The following is a 20,543-nucleotide window of genomic DNA, read 5'->3' on the forward strand; positions in this document are numbered from 1 at the left end:
GTTAACCTGCCCTCCGTACTGTTTAGGAATGTTGGATTCGTGGTTACTACGAGTTACGCTAACCTCGCACACGTAACCCAGTTTTTCGAAATTAGAAAATGGTCGCAAAATTATTACTACCGTACAAATTTCCACAATTTCTTTTTGCCGTAAAATCCCTGGAACGTTAAAATTTCAAGTAAATCGTACGTGTCGGCCAGGTTGAAAAATACAGTTTTGAGAAAAATGTAAAACAAGTTTATTCAGCGATGCAACTTCGCTAAATGTACGACTTTCGAAATATCTATTTCGCATAACGTTCTACACACTACATTCAAACTTTGAGAAAATAATAAAAAAAAAAATTCAAGTTTTTCAACTCGTCGGTGGTAGTGTCTCCCCTTAACACGCGTTAATACAGTGAACGTACAACTATCGAACGGTGAGGAAGGTCCACGCGAACGAAACTTAGCGAGTCGAAGTTCAAACGAATATGGTTCCCTCGAATGTCTTTCGAACCGGTGAAACTTCTTTCCGGCGGAGGAGAGGGTGGACCAGCGGGAAAGATTCGCGAGATGGAATTCTATTAAAACTTTTCCCAGGGTCCCGTGGTCCAAGACGTTGGCGAACACTGGGATAGTTCCACGCGAGCGCATTCGTTTTTCGTAAAAGTTAGCGAGGGTGGTGGGCATCGCACGAGTTACGAAAGAATCGTGGCTGTAGGGGTACGTTGAGAATTCACGAGATTCGACCATTTCGGGGGGAAAGAAGATCGATTTCGTGCTCGCTCACTTTCGCGAACCTTCTATTGTCGTGCACGGTTACGTGCACCCTGAGCGGACTACAGTCTGACTACTTGTTGCTAACTAAACACGGAACGTTTGCCGAGAGAGAACAATCGGCGCGCTATAAAGATTTCTCGCGAGCAATGGCGCAACAAGCTTCTCCCGTCCCGAAGTGTACGCGCGATAGTAACGTTACCTTTGTTCTCTTATCGCCTTGTGACACGGTAATGCATGCCGGCAATAAATAGAAGGGACTCGCCCGTATCTGCGACCGTGCCCCTTGATTATAATTGTACGAAAGCTTTCGGTGCCCCTCGGCGACCAATTAATTACAGAGTTCGTAAAACGACGCTACACGCCGAGACCCAGCGATAACCGATCGTTGTTCGCGCCATTCGATAGCTTTTATTTATTCCGAAAATTAAACGGAGAAAAAGCATTGTTCGTTCCCACGTACTGGGTGGCCATTGGGAGACTAAATATTCCGGTTCCTTGTCAAATTTCGAGCAACGTTTCTCCTGTCAAGGAGAACACGGTCGCGAAATATTACTACTTATAGGTTGTTCGATCAGTTTTGTCGTTCGATGAAACTTATTAAACAGTACTGTTCAATGTAGTACTGTTCAATAAATCCAGTACTATTCAATGTAGTACTGTACTATTCAATGTAGTACTGTTCAATAAGTGCAGTACTGTTCAATGCAGTACTGTTCAATAAGTCCAGTACTATTCAATGCAGTACTGTTCAATAAGTTCAGTACTATTCAATGCAGTACTGTTCAATAAGTTCAGTACTATTCAATGTAGTATTGTTCGATAAAACTTATTGAACAACCTAGAGATATGTTCTAAAATTAGAATATTTATGCGTTAACGAGTCTCTTACTTATTATCTTTAAAGTCCAATTACATCATACTGTACGTAGTCCGTAAAGTTCTCCGTAGCATTATTTATAAAAACAGAAACTTTTTGAATGTTCAGTTTATTCGATATCTTGGAGCTTTTATTATACTCGTATAATAGAATACCGAATACCTTATCGAGCGATAAATTAAGCTGCCTGTGTATATTTAGAATTATCGCCAGCGTGTTAATCCTTAAGCGATCAAATTCACTTACACGAATACGTTAATCTTTTAATTTTATCTATTCACCTTGCAATATCGAACATCGACCAAGATTAACACGACAAACATCGAGCTCGAAATTTTCGAAGATTTCGTCGAACAGTTCAAACTCTCGATTTAAGCAACGAGCAGAAAATCCAAATTCGATATATTTATTTAACTGAACATCTTAGGCTATACGTTAAATTTTTCCAAATTTGTTTCAAATAAGCCTCGCGTGCGAACGATTTATTCCAATACATTTATTCTAATCGTTCCATTATACACAAGAAATTATTCCCTTTCAAATTATACCACGTACAACACCACACCACGTATACACATTTGTTTATTTCGTTAAAGCGAAATGTCACATTGGTACACACGAGAGTGACTAATAAATGTTTCAACGATATTAGGATTTGTTCTGTGGTTGTAACGCAGCAGTTGAATCCGTGAAAATGATACGCATCGTTAATATCCAGCTGAAACTCTTACTGCACCGATTCGAGGCCAATTAGCGTGTATGTTACCATACCGAACGTGAACAATGGACAAATATTTGTCGAGCTCGGTGGATTTTCCAGAATGTATGAAACACGATTGGAAATTAAAAAAGAGAGAGAGATAGAACCGAGGGTGCGTTTGAAAGACGTCTACGGTGGTGGCATATAGGGGTTGCTTGCCTCGAGACCGATCGATTCCAGGCTTCTCCAGCCGCCTCGACCTGGGGGGGTCCTTTCTACCCTGGTCAATGTCACGTTAGATTAGAAATCCACCCGTGTATTTGCTGCAATACCACCACGGTTCCGAAAAATTTTTCGGAATATTTTTCCACCGGTAACTACCACCCTTCAACTTTCGTCGCATCTACAGAAATTTTAATCGAAGAATTTTAATTTCATTTACAAGATCGTTTACTACTATTTCTAAACTATGCACAAACGAAATTGTCGAATAATCGAAAAACCTAATTATCGACTCGAGTAATACTTCGATAGTAACCGAGTATCATTATTAATATTTTATTGAAACGTATTCAACGTTTTAAAAAGCTTGCGATGTTCCAAAGCGTGAGGTTACGAAGGTTCCGGTCCGAACCACATTTTTCCCATAAAACTACAGCAGGAACCTCCTCGCGGGCAAAAAGTACGAGTTCGGACGCAATTTAAAAAAATAAAATCTATTTCCTTCCATCCCCGTGGCTTCCGTGCGATTCGTGTTCGGAGCGTCTGGTAACGGTTATCCATGTAGCCGAAGGTTTTCCAGATTTTTCCAATATAATCCCGATAGCTGGGAGAGCGCGGCGCTCGAATCATGAACCACTGTACCGAATCCCCCCGTAAATATCTGTAAACGTATGCTCGCACCCCACCACACATCGAGTGTGTGTCCATAAAACGAGAGAAGGGCAGTGCGTTTGCCTCTTCGTTTTCGCATTCGCCTTTCTCCGCGAGTCGGATAGCCGCGAGTGCAAGTAACGGTAAATTAAAACACATTAAGGCGCAAGATTAAGCGACACGACGGGAACCAGGAGGGTAGAGGCAGAGACAGAGACAGAGACAGAGAGACTAAGAGAACGAGACAGAAACAGGGAGCGAGAGAGTGAGTGATTAGTAAGTAAGTAATGAGTGCGTGAGAGAGAAAAAGTGAGAGAGTGAGTGAGTGAGTAAGAGAGAAAAAAAGAGAGAATGAGTGAGTGAGAGAGAAAAAGAGAAAGAGTGAGCGAGTAGTGAGTAAGTAGTAAGTGAGCGAGTGAGAGAGAAAAAGAGAAAGAGTGAGCGAGTAGTGAGTAGTGAGTAGTGAGTAAGTAGTAAGTGAGTGAGTGAGAGAGAGAAAAAGAGAGAGAGTGAGTAGTGAGTTGTGAATCAGTAGTGAATAAATAGTGAGTGAGTGAGTAACGGAGTGAGGCAGTGAGCGAGTGAATGAGTAAGTAGTAAATAAGTAATGAGCGAGTGAGTGAGAGAAAGAGAGAAAACGCTTTTAAACCGAAAATCTCAAAGCATGGCCGGTCTTAACTGCTTTCCACTGTCGCTCGCAAAATCTCATTAGGCACCGAGGCTCGCTTTCGGAAGTTAGATCGGTACTCGGAATCTCGAACCATCTCTCCCCCTCCCACTGGTCCTCCGTTAACGTCCAACGTCCTTCTTAACGAGAACGTAATACGATTCTTTCGATGAAACGAAGGATAGACGATAACTGTTTAGCACGAAAGAGATCCATCTGAAAGCTTGCTAAAACCCTGGATAATGAACGATAAACGCGATAACGTAATCGGAGCAATGGCACGGAGTAACGCGTTAAGCTAGATTCACGCTACCCGTCGAACCAACCGTCGAAACGCAACTGTACCTCGACAGAAACCGATACTATTTAATAATTCATCGCGTTGAATATTACGGGTGTATTGTTTAGTCGAGATATATCATCGGTTTAATCCGTACCGATTGAAAGGATCGTTTCGAGCACAACGAGCATCGATTTAATGAAATTAATAGAACCCTTTGCGTTCCCTTTAACGCGAACGTATCTCCGTTTCTTTCGAAGATGGAAAAAAGAAAAAATTAATAAAAGAAAGATGTTCGTTTCGATGGAGCAAATATTCGGAGAATTCTTGTAAATAGAGAGACTTCTCGAGCTTTATTGTTTTATTTATTAAAACCTTTCCAACCCTCTTTATTGGATTCTTTTCGGGAATAAAGGGAATTGAAAAGCTAAAAGGGTCGCGACGAACTATCGTAAATTTGCGAGATTTTGGTAAATAAATAAATGTGCAAGTATTCGTTTATTTATACACGAATAAGGATTGTGAAAAATCGTAGTACGTGTACAAAAGCGTAACGTGCTTGAGGAAAATAACGTCGAGTAAAATAAAATTGGATAAAATGTAAATTCGATACAGTTTCTTTCTCCCGTATAAACGTAATTTTTGTTATTCATTTTGCATCGATAATTCTGCTTATCAAAATATTTACCTCGTTGAAACGAACAATCTACTACTTCTTCTTTTTTGTATCTTCAAAGCGACGAAACCATTCTAGATGCTCACGTTAAAAGAACCATTCTTAATAAAATACAATACCTTATCAGAATTTCTGCTTATCAAAATATTTACCTCGTCGAGGCGAACAATCTTCTACTTTGTTCTTTTTATATCTTGAAAGCGACAAAACTATTCTAGTTGCTCACGTTAAAGGAACCATTCTTAATAAAATACAATACTTTATCAGAATCTCTGCTTATCAAAATATTTACCTCGTCGAGACGAACAATCTTCCACTTTGCCTTCTTTTTGTATCTTCAAAGCGACAAAACTATTCTAGATGCTCACGTTAAACGAACCACTCTCTACGCTAAAGATCTCTACTTCACGTGTACTCGAGTGCACGAGTTACACGACTTGTTCGTATTCCGATTCGTAAAAATTGTAGTAGCAAAAAACCATTTATTCGGGTAAATGTAAGCTTACCGATAAATTTCACGCGTAAATACACACGTACCTCCAGCAACACAAAAGCACCACCGAGGCAACGAGACTCCATCGTAATTCCTCGCAACGATAAGACACGTAAGTTTGTAAGCACGTGCAACGAGTCGTACGCACATTCGTATTCAAATTCGATAAACGGTACGCAAACGGGACAAATTGTAATATTGACCCTCGTGAACGCGAACAATTGCTTAAAAAAAAAAAAGAAAAAAGAAAAAAAAAAGGAAGAAAAGATCAACTAAAAACGATCGCGCGCAAAGAAAATCAACGTTAATATTCCCGTCGTGGAAAAGAGCGAGGAACTTTAATGACGTGGATTTAGTATTCTTCAGGCGCGGGCTTTGTGTTAACGATCACGTTATGTGTTAACGATGCCGCTCTCGACCTCTCGTCACGAATACCGTGACTTCTGCGGTATCGCGCTTTGTTGGGCTTTTGCGTTCTTTGACGACGAAAACCGTACCAACGGCGCTTCTTGACGTACGAAGATTTAAATTCCTCGTTTCTTCGCGTTTGTCCGTGCAGAATGCCTCTAATTGTTCGCGAATCAGCGAGAGGAATTATGGAATCCGTGATATTTCAACAGACCCGTTACGAAACCGTACAGTGTGCGTACAACATTGCAAAGTCTTTTTTTTTCTCTCTCTCTTCGCACGCATTCTTTTCATTGAATCGTTGAATTCGACACGCGACGGTGCAATAACGATTTTTCTTGACCCACTTTCGATACGCGTAAATAATAATTTCATTCGATTCGTTTCGATCGACTAATTTCGTGAAGCGCGCAATGCCGGGGATTTTTACGACGTGATCCGAAAAAATCGAGAATCCTCACGCGCCAGCGATTCTTTACCGATCGTTTTCTTTTTTTTTTTTTTTCTCTCGTCCTTTGCCCGTGGGAAGAAATTATGAACGTCGGTGTTGCTGCACGAAAATATGAGAAGCAAAGCCACGGAATTCGATGATGCTCACGTTCCGGCTTATCGGTGTTTCGTTAGTGATATTCTTCGACGATAGCTGAATTATGTCGGTAATATTAATCGAAAGAGAGGGGTGTTATATTTTAGTAAGTCGTCAACGTAAACGATCGATCATGTGCACGGGGTGAGCACAATAGTCGAAGAATTTGGAGACATACGATATTAAAGAAAATAAAAAAAAGAAATTAATAGTTACTTTAATCCTTTTGAGCCAAATCTTCAATTAATAGTGAAATAAATAAATATATTTAGCCGCTGAGTAAAGCATTTGAATAATCGTATATAAATGTAAAAACGTAGATAAGCTTCAACTCTCAGAGTTGAAGGTTAAATTAATATATGTATAATATTTTCGGTGCTGAAATTTGAATATTAAATGTCACGAACGTTTCTTCTTCTCGGTTTGAAATTAAAACGTGTAAGTATTAATTATTCACGAAACGTATGACAGTTATTATTTCACAAGTCACAGAACTCTTTACAATCTGAAAGAACCTTTGATAAATTTCAATTAAACCGCCGACGAATATTTCACGATAATTCGCGACTAACTCCGGAGTAAATTGGAACGACGAAACATCGTTCTTTCGAATCGCTTTTCAATGCTGATTCGCGTATAGTACGTTCAATTGTTCGATACAATCGGGAAATATAATAATGTAATAGGTACTTCATCGATACGTTCGAATTTATTCCAAGCTACTTCCACGACATTTGATATTTGTAATACGGAATGAAAATACGAACCAAAATTGAATGGATATTTCTCGAGGGAAATTACAGCTACGTCGACAGTTTATTACAATGATCGATCTCTACCGATCGATAATTAAAACGAAATATTAAAAATGATATTAAATTCGAATTCGAAGGAAATACGAACAAAAATCGTATGAATATTTCTCGAGGAAAATTACAGGTACGTCGACAGTTTATTACAATGATCGATATCTACCGAATGATAATTAAAACGAAAAATTAAAACTAGTATTAAATTTGAATTGGAAGGAACTGTGTCTGAAAATAAAACAATTTTTACCGTTTAAGATGTATTTTATGCAAACCTGTGATGCTTAAATAATCGTTTACCATTCATAAACTAATTGATAATTGAAACGAAATATTAAAAATAGTATTAAATTTGAATTGGAAGGAACTGTGTTTGAAAATAAAACAATTTTTACCGTTTGAGACATATTTTACGCGAACCTGTGAATCTTGAATAATCGCTTACCATTCATAAACTAATTGATAATTGAAACGAAAAATTAAAAATAGTATTAAATTTGAATTGGAAGGAACTGAGTTCGAAAATAAAACAATTTTTACCGTTTAAAATGTATTTTACGCGAGCCTGTGAATCTTGAATAATCGCTTGCCATTCATGAATTACCGATTAATAATATTAAATTTGAATTCGAAGGAATTGAGTCCGAAAATAAAACAATTTTTACCGTTCGAGATGTATTTTACGCGAGCCTGTGAATCTTGAATAATCGCTTACCGTTCGTGAACCACCGATTAATAATTGAAACGAAATGTTGAAAATATCGTTAAATTTGAATTGGAAGGAACCGAGTCCGAAAATAAAACAATTTTTACCGTTTGAGATGTACGGGAGCCTCTGAGGCTCGAATAATCGCTTACCATTCATGAAGTTCGTTTCCAGGCTTCTGAAAATCACAAAGCTGACCCCGTTTCCCTTTTCAAGCAATATCGGAAGCTTCGATTCGCTCTGGACACGCCGCGTTAATCTCTCGTTACAAATTCTTTCGTCGGATCCCGTTCATCGCGGCATCGATTTCACCGCAGCCCTTTTTATTCCGCGATCTGGTCACGCGCGCTTCCGGTTACTGGAAGCTCCTACGAATTCCGCGCGACGGGCGCGTTTTGCATCAGCCAAGAATTTGCATGAAACACGCATGATGAAACTGTACAATGATGAGAATGCCGACAATGAAACCGCGAATCGACAACGTATACCGGCACGGGATTGTACGATACGATCCACGCGTTTATGCAAACGTACTTAATCGATACGTAAATATACAGGGTGTTTCGTTGTATAGTCGGGTCGAATTCAATTGACCTCTCAATGCCGTTTCTACGACTGCGAATCATACGCGCCGCAGGCAGGCTCTCCTACTTCTCTGTCTATAGTCGTATCATTCGATTAGTCGCTCAAGGTCACCGAAAGGTTATCCCCTACCATACTCGACTACTCCATCGTTCTCTCTTCCATCTATCCGTGAATAATAAATACAGAAGGGAAAGTCAGCGAATGTGAATCGCTGCACATTTTCAAACGCGTACGCGGGAATTAAACGTTTTTCCAGGTAAGAAGAAAAATAAAAGTGAACGTACACGGTTGCTTGTTTTTGTCGAAACGTCGTATGTAACTAAAATTTCGATTTTGCGCTTTGGGTCGTCGTTGATCAAATTTATATTCGACGAATATAACGAAGAACTTCCTTAAAAAAAAAAATGAAGGACGTACGTAAGAATGTTTAATACGAGAATGGAGGAATGTGTTGCAATAAAATGTTAAAGCGTTCAGAAGTAGTATTTACGCAACGTGAAAAATAAATCAAAGTAATCGAGTTAAGATTATAGATATGAAATAAGATTTATGAATTACAGTGTTGCGGTACACAGTAATTATCGCGTCGATCACGAACTGACGTTGATGGAAGTAAATTTACTTCAAACATCAAGTTGAAACTTCGGCGCATAATCCCGCGAACTAGATATTTATCTTAAACTACATGTCACTATTACACATGATTAATTGTACGGTAGACTTGTTGATATTTAATCCAAATCAGCGTCAAAATATTAGATGTTAATCTTGAGTCTCTTTTTCCAGTATACGAGTCGTACAGAATTGAAAAATAAGTCAGGCGTTGTTTAAAAAGAAATTTAGTTATTTCTGGAATCCTTCCAGCACCTCCATCCAACAATTGCTACACATAATTATATAAAAGGTGACGATATCGTCGAACAGTTCCGTTCGTGTAAATAAGTAATGTACGTTCTGATTAAAGAGAATCGCATCGATGGTATTACGAGAACTACTTTATATGTTTAGATCAGGATTAAGAAATTTCCTAGGAACGATTTCCATGTATTTGTTTTACCGTCAGATATTGAGCAACTGGTTCTGCGTTTCCGTAAATGGCAGCGAATGTATACCAATGTATTCTTACACACATACGCGCGCTAGTATCTCAAAGAGCAATTAATATCAAGGCTAAAAATGGAACAGCAGTAAGGCACTGACAATTAAGAGCCAGATTTAAATAGTTGGTCTGTTAAGGAGCAATTCTGTTCTAATGTAAGACACAGCTCTAACACGATACTAGGTGGACTGTTAGAAACGTAGCAAAATATTTTGTTCAAAGTACAACGTGTGGAAACAGTAATACAATTAACGAACGAGCTATACCCATCGTGTTACCGAAATATCTAATGGTTAAAGAGACCGTACAATACTTTTTAATAAATTCAATAATCAGACTCGTTATCTATAATCCCTTTTCACCTAAGAACGAACATTTCTATACCTTCTCGATAGAAATTTGTCAATCTACTCTCAAGAAACTCGAATACACTTATTTTCACATTATCGTAAGTTTAAAATTTGTTTCTCTCTAAACAGTATTAGCAAAGGTTCTCTTATCCTTTCCAGAACGATTTTCTCGATACGTGGCCTGGTATTATTTTATTATCAAATTAAGTTTATTTGTCGAATATTGCGGAATGTTTCTCGACGATTAAAATATTTAGAGAGATTAGCCGATTACAATCGAAATATTAATCGTTTCTCCAGATTTTAATAATTCGATACAGTTTCTGGCAATAACTCGAAACAGAACTGAAACGTTAAATCGTTCTATATAACTCAGTATGCTTTCACTATACTCTGGAAAGTCTAACAGTAGACCTACCGACAGTGAACGTATTCCTATTTGTCTCAAGTCGCATAAGTGTCTTCGAAGTTAGACTTTCACTAATTTATTTCGATAATTGTCCACGAATATAAGCAAAAACACCGTTAATAATTAAATAATTTTAAAAAACAAAGTTCAGATCGGTTCAAATTGACCCCTTTGACATTTTATTACAATTTTTATTACATAAAAATTTAATTATGGTATTGGAACAACTTAGCACTTCGTTCCAGTGCTAAAGTTGTTACAATACCATAATTACATTTTTAAAGTTATTATAATATCACAATAACACTTTGATGGTTATTAAAATATTGTAACAGATTTCAAATTTTTTAAAGTTACAATATGATACTATTAGGTTGTTCGGAAAGTCATTTCGTTTCTTTTTTTTTTTTGGTGAAAATGAAACACAATTTTTTCAGAGTGTATAAACATTTTATTAAATTATATATTCTCCATTTTGGAAAACCAAATGACTTTCCGAGCAACCTAATACTTCCACGTAATAAAGACGTTTGTTATAATAATTGCAACGATAGCGACAATGTAAAAAATTAGATAAGAACGTAATAAGGACCCATAAGGAGTGAGAGATTTGCAATATGCAATTGGCTCTTGCAGTGTGCAAGAATGTACAATTTGACTCGTATCACCTACTTTCGCGCCTCTTATGTGCACAACATCTTATTAAATTATAAACTCTCCATTTTGGAAAACGAAATGACTTTCCGAACAACCCAATATATACGAACGTTACCATATTTCACATTTTTATCGGCTTGGAAATGTCAGCCGAAAATCTACCGTTCCTGGCTACGCTGAAACGTTTGAAAAACCCACGAGCCTAGAATTTCAGTCGTATGCTTATGAGGCACAGCTATGCGAAACAATATCGTAGCAACGTGAAGCATCTTTCGCGTTCAGAACGTTACACCGTTCCCCCTTCCGAGCTCTAGAATCGTACAGACTGCACGCGATTATTTTATTTTGAAAATAAATACCCTTTACGGGCACACAGCGGGCATCCATGTTTGACGTCGGCTTTCGAAACAATCGATAAGACCCGCCTTAAGAATTCTCTGGCCGAGTACGTCACGCACCTTCCACGAACGATAAACGTGGAACTATTAGGTGGTTCGACGAAATCAGCGAGCGAACGGATAACGTCGGTAGTTGGACGTCCTCGAGTCATCGAGAATACCCGGAAACTCGAACGAAACCGTGAGAGAGCAAGGAATTTTCGTGCAGTCATCGATACGCGACGTTTCGATTGATTTACATCTGAGAAATTATGCAAATCGCTGACTAACACTCGATGTATATTTTAAGCTCATCTATCGAGCGCAATAATTGTGCTTTCCGCGCCTCGAGTGGCCAACTCGATCCACAGTCACAGTCATCGACTTTTACAGTCCCATATAGCACACTGCGACCACACCTGCTAGACATAAACTCCACAATCGTATGCATTGTCCTATTGTGGACGACACGGTTCTGAGAATTTCTTGCCAGACTCATCTTTATTAAGCACGCACGTTTATTACATTTTTTTGCAAATTATGAAAGAAATACCGGGTATTACGATCTTTGAGAGAATCGAAGTGGCAGCGTGTTTTATCTATCGGGTTGTTCGGTAAGTCGTTTCGTTTTTTTTTTTTTTTTTTGGGGTGAAAATGAAACACGATTTTTTTAGAGTGTACAAACATTTTATTAAATTGTATATTCTCCATTTTGGAAAACGAAATTACTTTCCGAACAATCCAATGATTTACGATATTTGCATTCCGACGCTTTGATAGGTGTACGTATATCTATACCGAGATGAATTTGTAATTTTGTGTTAATTTAGGACCAATTGCGTACACATTTCGTTCTCTGTTTTAGAATTGTACTTTTTTTCAAATTTGTACGTACTCGTAAGTACAGAGACGTATTGTTCAATTTGTTCTCTTTTTTGCGCTCGATGTTTAACGTCTCGTGACGTTAATATTTTTCCAGACGTTTGGGAACACGGACTTTTTGTTCCTGCATGTATTATAAATTCATGTTTTTGACGTCATAAAATGACGTTTATGTTTTTTTTTTTTTTTTTTTTATTCGGTGTTCGACATCTCGTGACGTTAATATTTTTCCAGACAAATTTGTGTGTAGCAATTTTTACCACTGAATATATAGCAAATTCAATAGCGCTGATTATCAGCGATGTTCATGTTTTTTTTTTACATTCTATATTCGACACCTCGCAACGTTAATATTTTTCCAGACATTCGTACCGATCTCTACTGCTGCATATATCGCAAATTGAATGGCGCTGGTTATCAGCGACATCCCCACGACGAAGCTGAAAACTTCAGTGTCGGTCAATCGGTGACTATCGCAACATTTAACGTGTTGTTGCTCTTTACGTTGCAAGAAAGCGGCTGTTAGGACGAATTCAGCGATACACGGCACCATAATGGTCAAGGTCACACGAGGGACACACGAAAGACAATAAAGGGGACCTGATACACACTGAAAGCAGAGTTCCAACGGAGCTCTACGACCTTAGTCGTCGCTTAACCCGTCTGCCACACGTTCAAGGTGCTCGTTACGTGTGCTTCGTTTCTGACCTCGTGCGACCTTGAGCATTATTCTGTCACATGTAGCGTAATGCGCTCACAAAGTTTTACGTTTTGCGCAAAGAGAGACGGCCCACTTAAAAAAAAAACCAACGACTTTTGGAACGTTACACGCGACGTTGACTTTGACCCTGGATGTATCGCATGTGGTACATCCGACGAAAAAGTGCAATACTTTTTGAGAAATTATTGTGCAGCATCACGGATATTGAATGGCCTATCGAGTAACGTGATTACAGAGAGAGGATATTGGAAATTAGAATCTCGAAGAGAAAACTCTCCTTGTTGAAAATTCTCGCTTATTTATCCTTAACGTTCGCACGAATTAATATTATTAGTAGTAAAAGTATTCAATTCGTAAATGTTGCGTTATTATAATATATTCAAACGTGATTATTCTTAGACAATTTAGAAAGAATTAAATTTCAATTAGACTTCAAAATAAAAGAATTAAAGATATTAGACGCTTAAAAGTCTATAATTATTGAAATGTATATATAATTGTGGTGTACAAGTACAAGCGTGGAACGAATTGGGTTAAAATTATTAGCGTCTAGGTGCGACAAATTTTTGTAATAATAACGATCGAAAACAACGAACGAATTTATCCCGGTGAAATATGGATAAAGTGGAATTTTGTATTAATTTCTAGCAGAGTTAACCAATGATCTTGACTTTGCCGATCATTATAATTCCAAACGTTTTTTTACTCAACCTTAACCTAAATCGGGACCGAGACACGGAATTCGAGGTATTCTTTATCGTAATATTCGATCCACCGTGAGTCAGGAAACTCGAATCTCGTTCACGCAAAACGAGCGAAGCACACATGGCGGGATCGCGCATTCGAAATGATCCAATGGAATTCGATTAAACGACGCGCGTGACATTATCGATGAACTAACCTGTCGTCCAGCGCCGAGCATTACCGACATCTATTAAGTTGGGAATACCCGGATACGAGTGTGTAATATTGACACAACGTGACGCGACATAAGGAACTTTCTGTTCCCACAAGACGATCTTCCCGAACCCGGCATCTACGAACCGCAAATATTTGTCTTTTCCACGCCATCTTGACAGGAGTGGTGCGCTGTCCCGACACCTTGATAGTACTGTTATAACGAGCACGCCGGTAATCGTCGACGATTTGCAACAATTTCGCCCGCAATTAGTCGATGCATAGCCGACCGAGTAGTACGTTTCGCACGAACCGTGAAACTCCGTTTAGAATCGTCGAGTGTCCGTTTTACGCAACACAAAACACAAAGTGACTCAACATCGCCGATCGGTACGTACTTCGCGGTTACCGCTCTGAACTTGTCACGTTAGCCAATCGATAAAATCGAACGCGTTCGCTTGCACGATATTAACGCATATCCATGGAAAACCTTGGACAAAAAACGTCGAGTCGATCGCGACAAGGCGTTCCACGAATTTCTCCTTTGCTGACGAAACGAGTTTACGTTACGACAGCGAAAAGAAACGGTGCAGAATATTTGTCGGGTATTCACGGTGGGGTATAAACAATACGGTTCGCGCGTGACGTAAACGGAACGACCGTTTCTTTTTTGCTGTCAGACGCGAACGAAAACACGACCGTATCGAAAGAAGCACACTTTCAGGTTGAAGGTCACGACGCGAGACGAGCGAAAATAATGTCGCGTACGTATACTCGAATTGTGGCATACCTGATTCAATGTCGTAGGAATGATGTCGGGTGTCTGCGGTAACATTTTACTGGTGATCTACGGTCGACTGCCCCTCGAGTCAAAACGATCTTGCTGAACACGCGATCGATAGCATAATATCCTTGCGAGAGAACGGAGAGAAACACCTTGACAGGATACACACAAGGATCGATCACGAAGGACCCTAGCACTGTTTGTCACTTATGTAATCGTTTTGACGCACTGTTTATTTACCGGCCGGTGGTCTCTTTGATTCGTTAATCGGCGTAAAATAATCGTTTCTGCATCCGGCATTTACAAAAACACGATCGATTTTTTCCGCGTCGAAGGCGAAGGAACGAGGCGAAAGGTTACGTACTTCCTCCACGAAGTCATGCGCGAGACTGACGGGTCCGGGCGGTGTAGCTGAGGCCGAGCGTAACCGAGCAGCGACGGAAACGGCCGAACACCTATCATCCCCCGAATACGCGCACACCATGGCATTTCTGAAATTTAATCGCTATCGACTGCCGTCGAAGGAATTGTCATGGGAATTATCGTTCCAGTTCGTACCGATTGCTAATATTAATGAGCCCTTTTTTCGTGTCCCTGATAAAATATACCGTCAGTTTGGCCGGGCCCTTGTACTTTCGAAACTAATTAAACGTGTCACGCATTCTGAAACTTTCGGACGCGTAATACTCGATGAAATATGTAAATGGTAGTAAATTACCAAACGTTATATAATGTATAATCGCAAAACGAGTAAATCGATGCTGCGAACGTTTGTTAAAAATTGTACGGACAATTTCCAAGTCTCTTCAAGTATTTTCTCAAACGAAATATTATATTATTGTTTTCGTTTCAAAATCGTGCAACAACGATAATTTATCGCGTTTAGTTAAACTTCGTGAACCGGGAAGATATTTCACAATTTTAATTAGATAAAGTGTCGATCGAAAGACAACAAACAAAACGTGGATGTATCGATACAGATTAAAATAAACGAACTGATTACCAACTTTGCTCGTAAACCTTATCTATTTGACGACTGATGCGTTCCTTTGACGATTTGTTACGATACAGAATCTTACTATCTACGAGATTAATGTTACACGATAAAACGCAATAACCGTTACCGGCTCAAAGCATAAAATCTAATTCCGCGTTTATTCTTTTCTGACATAATCATTACCGTGCAAATAAATATTGACGTCATACGTACGATTCGATACGAAAATCCGCGTAATTCGCGCGACTTGACACGAATCGATGTTTCGCGCAAGTATTTGGCCGACTATGCCCGTAGACAGTTCACTCCACGAAGTACAAGTTCATTTCTGGAAAGGGACTCCGTTGCCATCGGGAGCTCGTTTGTATTCAACTTGTAATGGCTGCCTCGCCAGACGCATAATAGTCGTATCTAAAGAGTCGCGTTGCGAACGACAAATTCCTTTCTCCGAGCGTTTCGCCCATACGTGGAATTTAAACGCCGCCTCCGCGAGACGGACATTTGAAATTCGCGGAAAGATCGCACGATCGTGCTGACATCATGAGAGATCGCCGTGAAAGCGGTGAATCGAGTAAAGTGGAAGGACGAGCACGTGAAACGGAACCACGAACGAGAACAAAAAAAAAAAAACGAAAAGGGCCCGGTTAAAAATATCGGTTACGTCAACCGGTCCTTCTTGAGATCGTGAACCATCGTATCTCTTCTTGTCTCCATTTTGTTTCAAGAAAACGTACGTATCATTGTTGCTGCCGCTTCGTGGAAACTTATATGGAACGTTTCGCTCGAATTCGTGCATTCGTTGTCTCGAGATAAGATCGCACGAAATCGTCGGCCTGAATAAGTAAATAATCGATACGACGTAACGCAACAGGATATTTTCTTCGTTGTGTACCGCATTCATTGTGCTGACAAAATATTTTCAAACCTTTTTTTTTTCAGATCGTTTTAAAATCTCTCTATATAGAAACTGTCATGTTTGAACGTAGTTGCGCGTAGAAAGCAAATTAAACGAGCGTACACAGAATGATCTCCAAACGATTCACGGTAATGGGAAAGATCTAGAATTGTGGATTTGTAGGTCAGTCCGCAAGACTTTATTAGATGTGTGTCTTTTTATACTTTTACGCTATTGACGCAAAAATAGAGAATTTAAAAATTACATTGATAATTACGAATTTAGTAGTCAGAAAATGTACATTTATTTTTCTCGCCGAAATGAATGATAAAGTTCACTCGAAATTTGTATTACGAATTAATTCAACTTTGGAACGTTATACATTCAATGTTAAAACTTTAATTTTATTTGTTACCTATGGAATTAACTTTCTTATATTTTCTTCGATGTATTGTATTTTGCAGCGAATAGTTCAATAGAAATAGTAAGTTTTTGCAATAGAGAACGAAACGTCCACGAACTCTTTCGTCCTGGTACACCTGTTTAGAGTTAACGACGATAAGAGACGAAGATTATATTATGCCGCATGAGTCAGATAAGCGATTCTCATCGTTATGCGATGAGAATTCCATGGACCGTTGTCACTAAATGACTTTCGCGATGGGTAATATACGAGAAACGAGCTCGGCTGTTACCGAAAATGGTGTGCCCGAATTTCGTATCTGGACATAAAATTATAACAACTCACTCGAAATTAACTCGACTGCCTTTTATAGTGTACCGTTAATGGCCATGTATCAATTGGGGCGTGTACACTATAGTAAGTCCGCTATACATGTGTAGCATAATTTTGCAACGGTGACAAAATATATCGTCCAATGCAATTACGGAGAGAAATATATTTTCAATGCTCTAGAAGTTGTCTGTACAATAACAATTAAAAATCTAGGGAAACTATAGTATACACAGTATCCTTTTCTTCTTCAATGCTCTATTCAAAATTGTTCAACGTCAATTTTTAATTTCTTTCAGTAATATATTGACACTTCAAACAGTGTTCTTTTGATCTAATATCTGTGAAGTGTAAATATAACAAATTTACTACCTTTTGTAGTCTGTCTATCTATCCGAATTACCTACAAATATGTACAAAATTAAAGTATACCTAAGATACGTAATATGTAAGAGACGAACTATTAAAAATGTAAAACGTAATGTGTAAGAGACGAACTATTAAAAATTAAAATCTAACCTCGTACGACGAACGATAGGTATGCAAAATACCAACCAAGTATATTTATTCTACTAATTTCTTTTCTTCCCGAGTCATTATCGTTTCGTCATTTCAACGACAAAAGAAGTTAATAACTTCGTCCATCGAAACACTAACGCTTCGAATTACGTGGAAAATTATTATTTCGAAACTCGTTTCGCGCGACAAGGTAACGCAAAACATTTGAAAAATAAAAGAACCGTGAAGCAATGTAAGATTTGAATAACGTTGTTTCCAAAGTGACCGGGTAAGGTCCCCCTCACCGTTATTAGAAGACAATCGAACCAACAACGTAGAAACTGTTTTACGTAACAACGCCGAGACAAAAGCCAATTTAATTACAGAAATCTGGCTGAATTGGCTCGAACCACCTTCCGTAACTTTCTACGACCTACATCTCATCCCCGATAGAGAACGGTTTTGTCCGCATCAACGAATCGCCGCGCCATCGACTTCCGGAATAATTCACCGTCGAATTCCACGGGGGTTCGGCTCTAATTCCAATATCTCATTTACGTTTACGTTCTCGTGGCGCTCGTAACAGCGGGGGTTACTCTAAGTGGCCACGGAGCATCCACGTAAGAGCTGGCGCCGCGAAAGCTCTAGAACTCTGTCCATAAAACATGCTCGGCCCGAATGAGCCGAACGAGGAGAAAAGAGTGGACGTAGGAGGAAGACGGAAAGGGTAGCTCTTGCGGGAGAAAAGAGACCAAACATCTTCCCGCCACTTGTCTTCCCGTAGCCACCAAGAAACGCTTAGCCGAAGGGGGCTCGTTTACACGAAGGGCGTAACAGAAGGACGAAAGAACGACGGGAGAAGAAAATGATGAAAAATGACGACCAGCCTATCCCACCCAGCCCGACAATCCTGCGGCTAGACAATTTCTTTTTTTTTTTTTTTTATACGAGGAAGTATATACGAGGAAATACATTTTCGAATCGTGGTCGAACCAACAGGGAACGTGCAACTTGTAGCCTCGTATTTTTACATTACCTTATCCTATATTAATATCTATTCAAACGTTCGGAAGACAGTTACAAAGGAAGAGAAATAAAAGTTTCTAACGAAAAATCGTACTCGAATACAAATTCCTGTTCCCATTTTTGTAAATATTGGGTTTTTTGGAAAGTAATTTCGTTTTCCAAAATGGAGAATATATAATTTAATGAAATGTTATACACTGTAAAAAAATTGCATATACCTAAAATTATCACAAGGCACAAGACAATCCAAGAAACATACCTACGTAGGTAAAAAACCCCTGAAAGTATCAAGATTACTCAAAGTACACAATCTCGATACAGAAAAAAATCGCAAACGCGCGAAGAAAAGCACCAAATACTTCTCTTATGACTTACAACTTAATATATAATCAGCTATGTCTCGGTAGAGATTTTGTTTAGATATTGCTATTGCTCGTCGAGAACCAAATTTGATTCGTATATGTTTCTTTTTTTCTATTTGCATTAATTTTTAAGAGATCGAGGTGAACAGAGATCTCATCCAACAATGTGAGAATAATTTTCATCCCTCGTGTACGGATACTCCGTATCGAAGATTATCAATTTGGGTAACGTTTGTTGCGAACAAAACCGATCCACCGAAACAATCGTACGAATGAACGGTCCACGAAACCGGCTTTCGTCGAAAATCACCGGAGATAAAAACGGTACGATTCTCGGTGAACGACACGGTACATCTGGTTTCGTTATTTCAGGGTCGCTCGGAGGTTTCTTTCCTCTTTGCGACAAAAGGCGCGTATAATGCGAAAGCAATTTTAATCGCGGCTGTCATTACGGGAAATTGATGGAAAGGATGTCAAAAGGACGTCATTGTGCATAGAAAGACGACAACGGGCGCAAATTATACGTTACACCGCGCCGGTACGGTAATTTGAACTCGTTACCTTTGAAAGTTCGCGTTCGAACTTCTCGGCTTTTTCGTCGTTTACCTCCGCGCCGCGAAATATGTATTCACGAAGTAGCAGCGATCTTCGTTCGCTCGAAGATCCATTCGCAAAACACACGCCCTCTTAGCGGTAAACGAAGTACCAGAAACGGAACGATAGCGGAAAGAAGCGGTGGAGAAGCGAAAAAGAAGAAAAAAGGAGAGGAAAAAAGGCAACGGTCGAAAATCGAAAGGAGAGGTAACCGCGCGCAAGAAAAGAAATATGGCCGCGGGACCGTGAGCGAAGGGTTGTTACCGCGGCGTTCGTTTTACACGAAGATCGAGAAACACGAGGCTGAAGGTTAATTTTACCGTAAGGCGGTGAAATAAAATAAGAGAGGTTAAAGGGAGACGAGATGGTGGGGGGACGGAGGGGGGTGTACCGCGGAAAGAGGATATTGAGAAACGTCTCGCTGGAACGAGACCTTCCGTGAGTTAATTGAATGCTGGAAACGTGAAATACAACTTCGACCGGCATCGGGCCCAATGTCAGAGGTCGTTAGTCGATGCAATTATTTCGCTTCGATGATTCGCGGAATCGTTAAAATAAACACGACAGCTGTACGGTTCGCGTCCCGCGAACTCATGCGTTCGTAGCGGATTAAGTACGAAAGGGTAACGTAAAAACGGCCGGAATGGTTCCACTTCGAATCCTCTTTTTCCTTTCTTCCTATGGTTCGGTTCCCATTAATTCGTGCCACGTTTCTTTCATATAATTGATCCACATACCGATCCAAGTGCTTTTAGGCACGAGTGGTCGTCTCTGGGCTTTCGAGTGGACGTCTTCTTTTTACGGTTACGCTGTGAATGAACCCGCGTCCACTCGCACCGAT

The 20,543-nt window shown here is 39.4% G+C and overlaps 1 protein-coding gene across 2 annotated transcripts in view; it reads right to left on the reverse strand.

Annotated features, from left to right (window-relative positions):
* The window catches only part of P130cas (Serine_rich_CAS and FAT-like_CAS_C domain-containing protein p130CAS), a 170,835-nt gene extending 155,867 nt beyond the window's left edge, over positions 1 to 14,968 (reverse strand). Inside the window, exon 1 of one of the 2 annotated variants that reach the window (XM_076315404.1) lies at positions 14,604 to 14,968. In XM_076315404.1, coding sequence (XP_076171519.1) covers positions 14,604 to 14,648 — 45 coding nt within the window. In that variant the 5' untranslated portion in view covers positions 14,649 to 14,968. Of the gene's footprint in view, positions 1 to 13,817; positions 14,574 to 14,603 lie in introns of those variants that run through there. The other variant, XM_076315405.1, reaches the window with a different exon arrangement.
* Positions 14,969 to 20,543: the final 5,575 nt, after the last annotated feature.

Source organism: Ptiloglossa arizonensis, chromosome 6 (assembly GCF_051014685.1).
Source record: "Ptiloglossa arizonensis isolate GNS036 chromosome 6, iyPtiAriz1_principal, whole genome shotgun sequence".
Classification (NCBI taxonomy): Eukaryota; Metazoa; Arthropoda; class Insecta; order Hymenoptera; family Colletidae; genus Ptiloglossa; species Ptiloglossa arizonensis.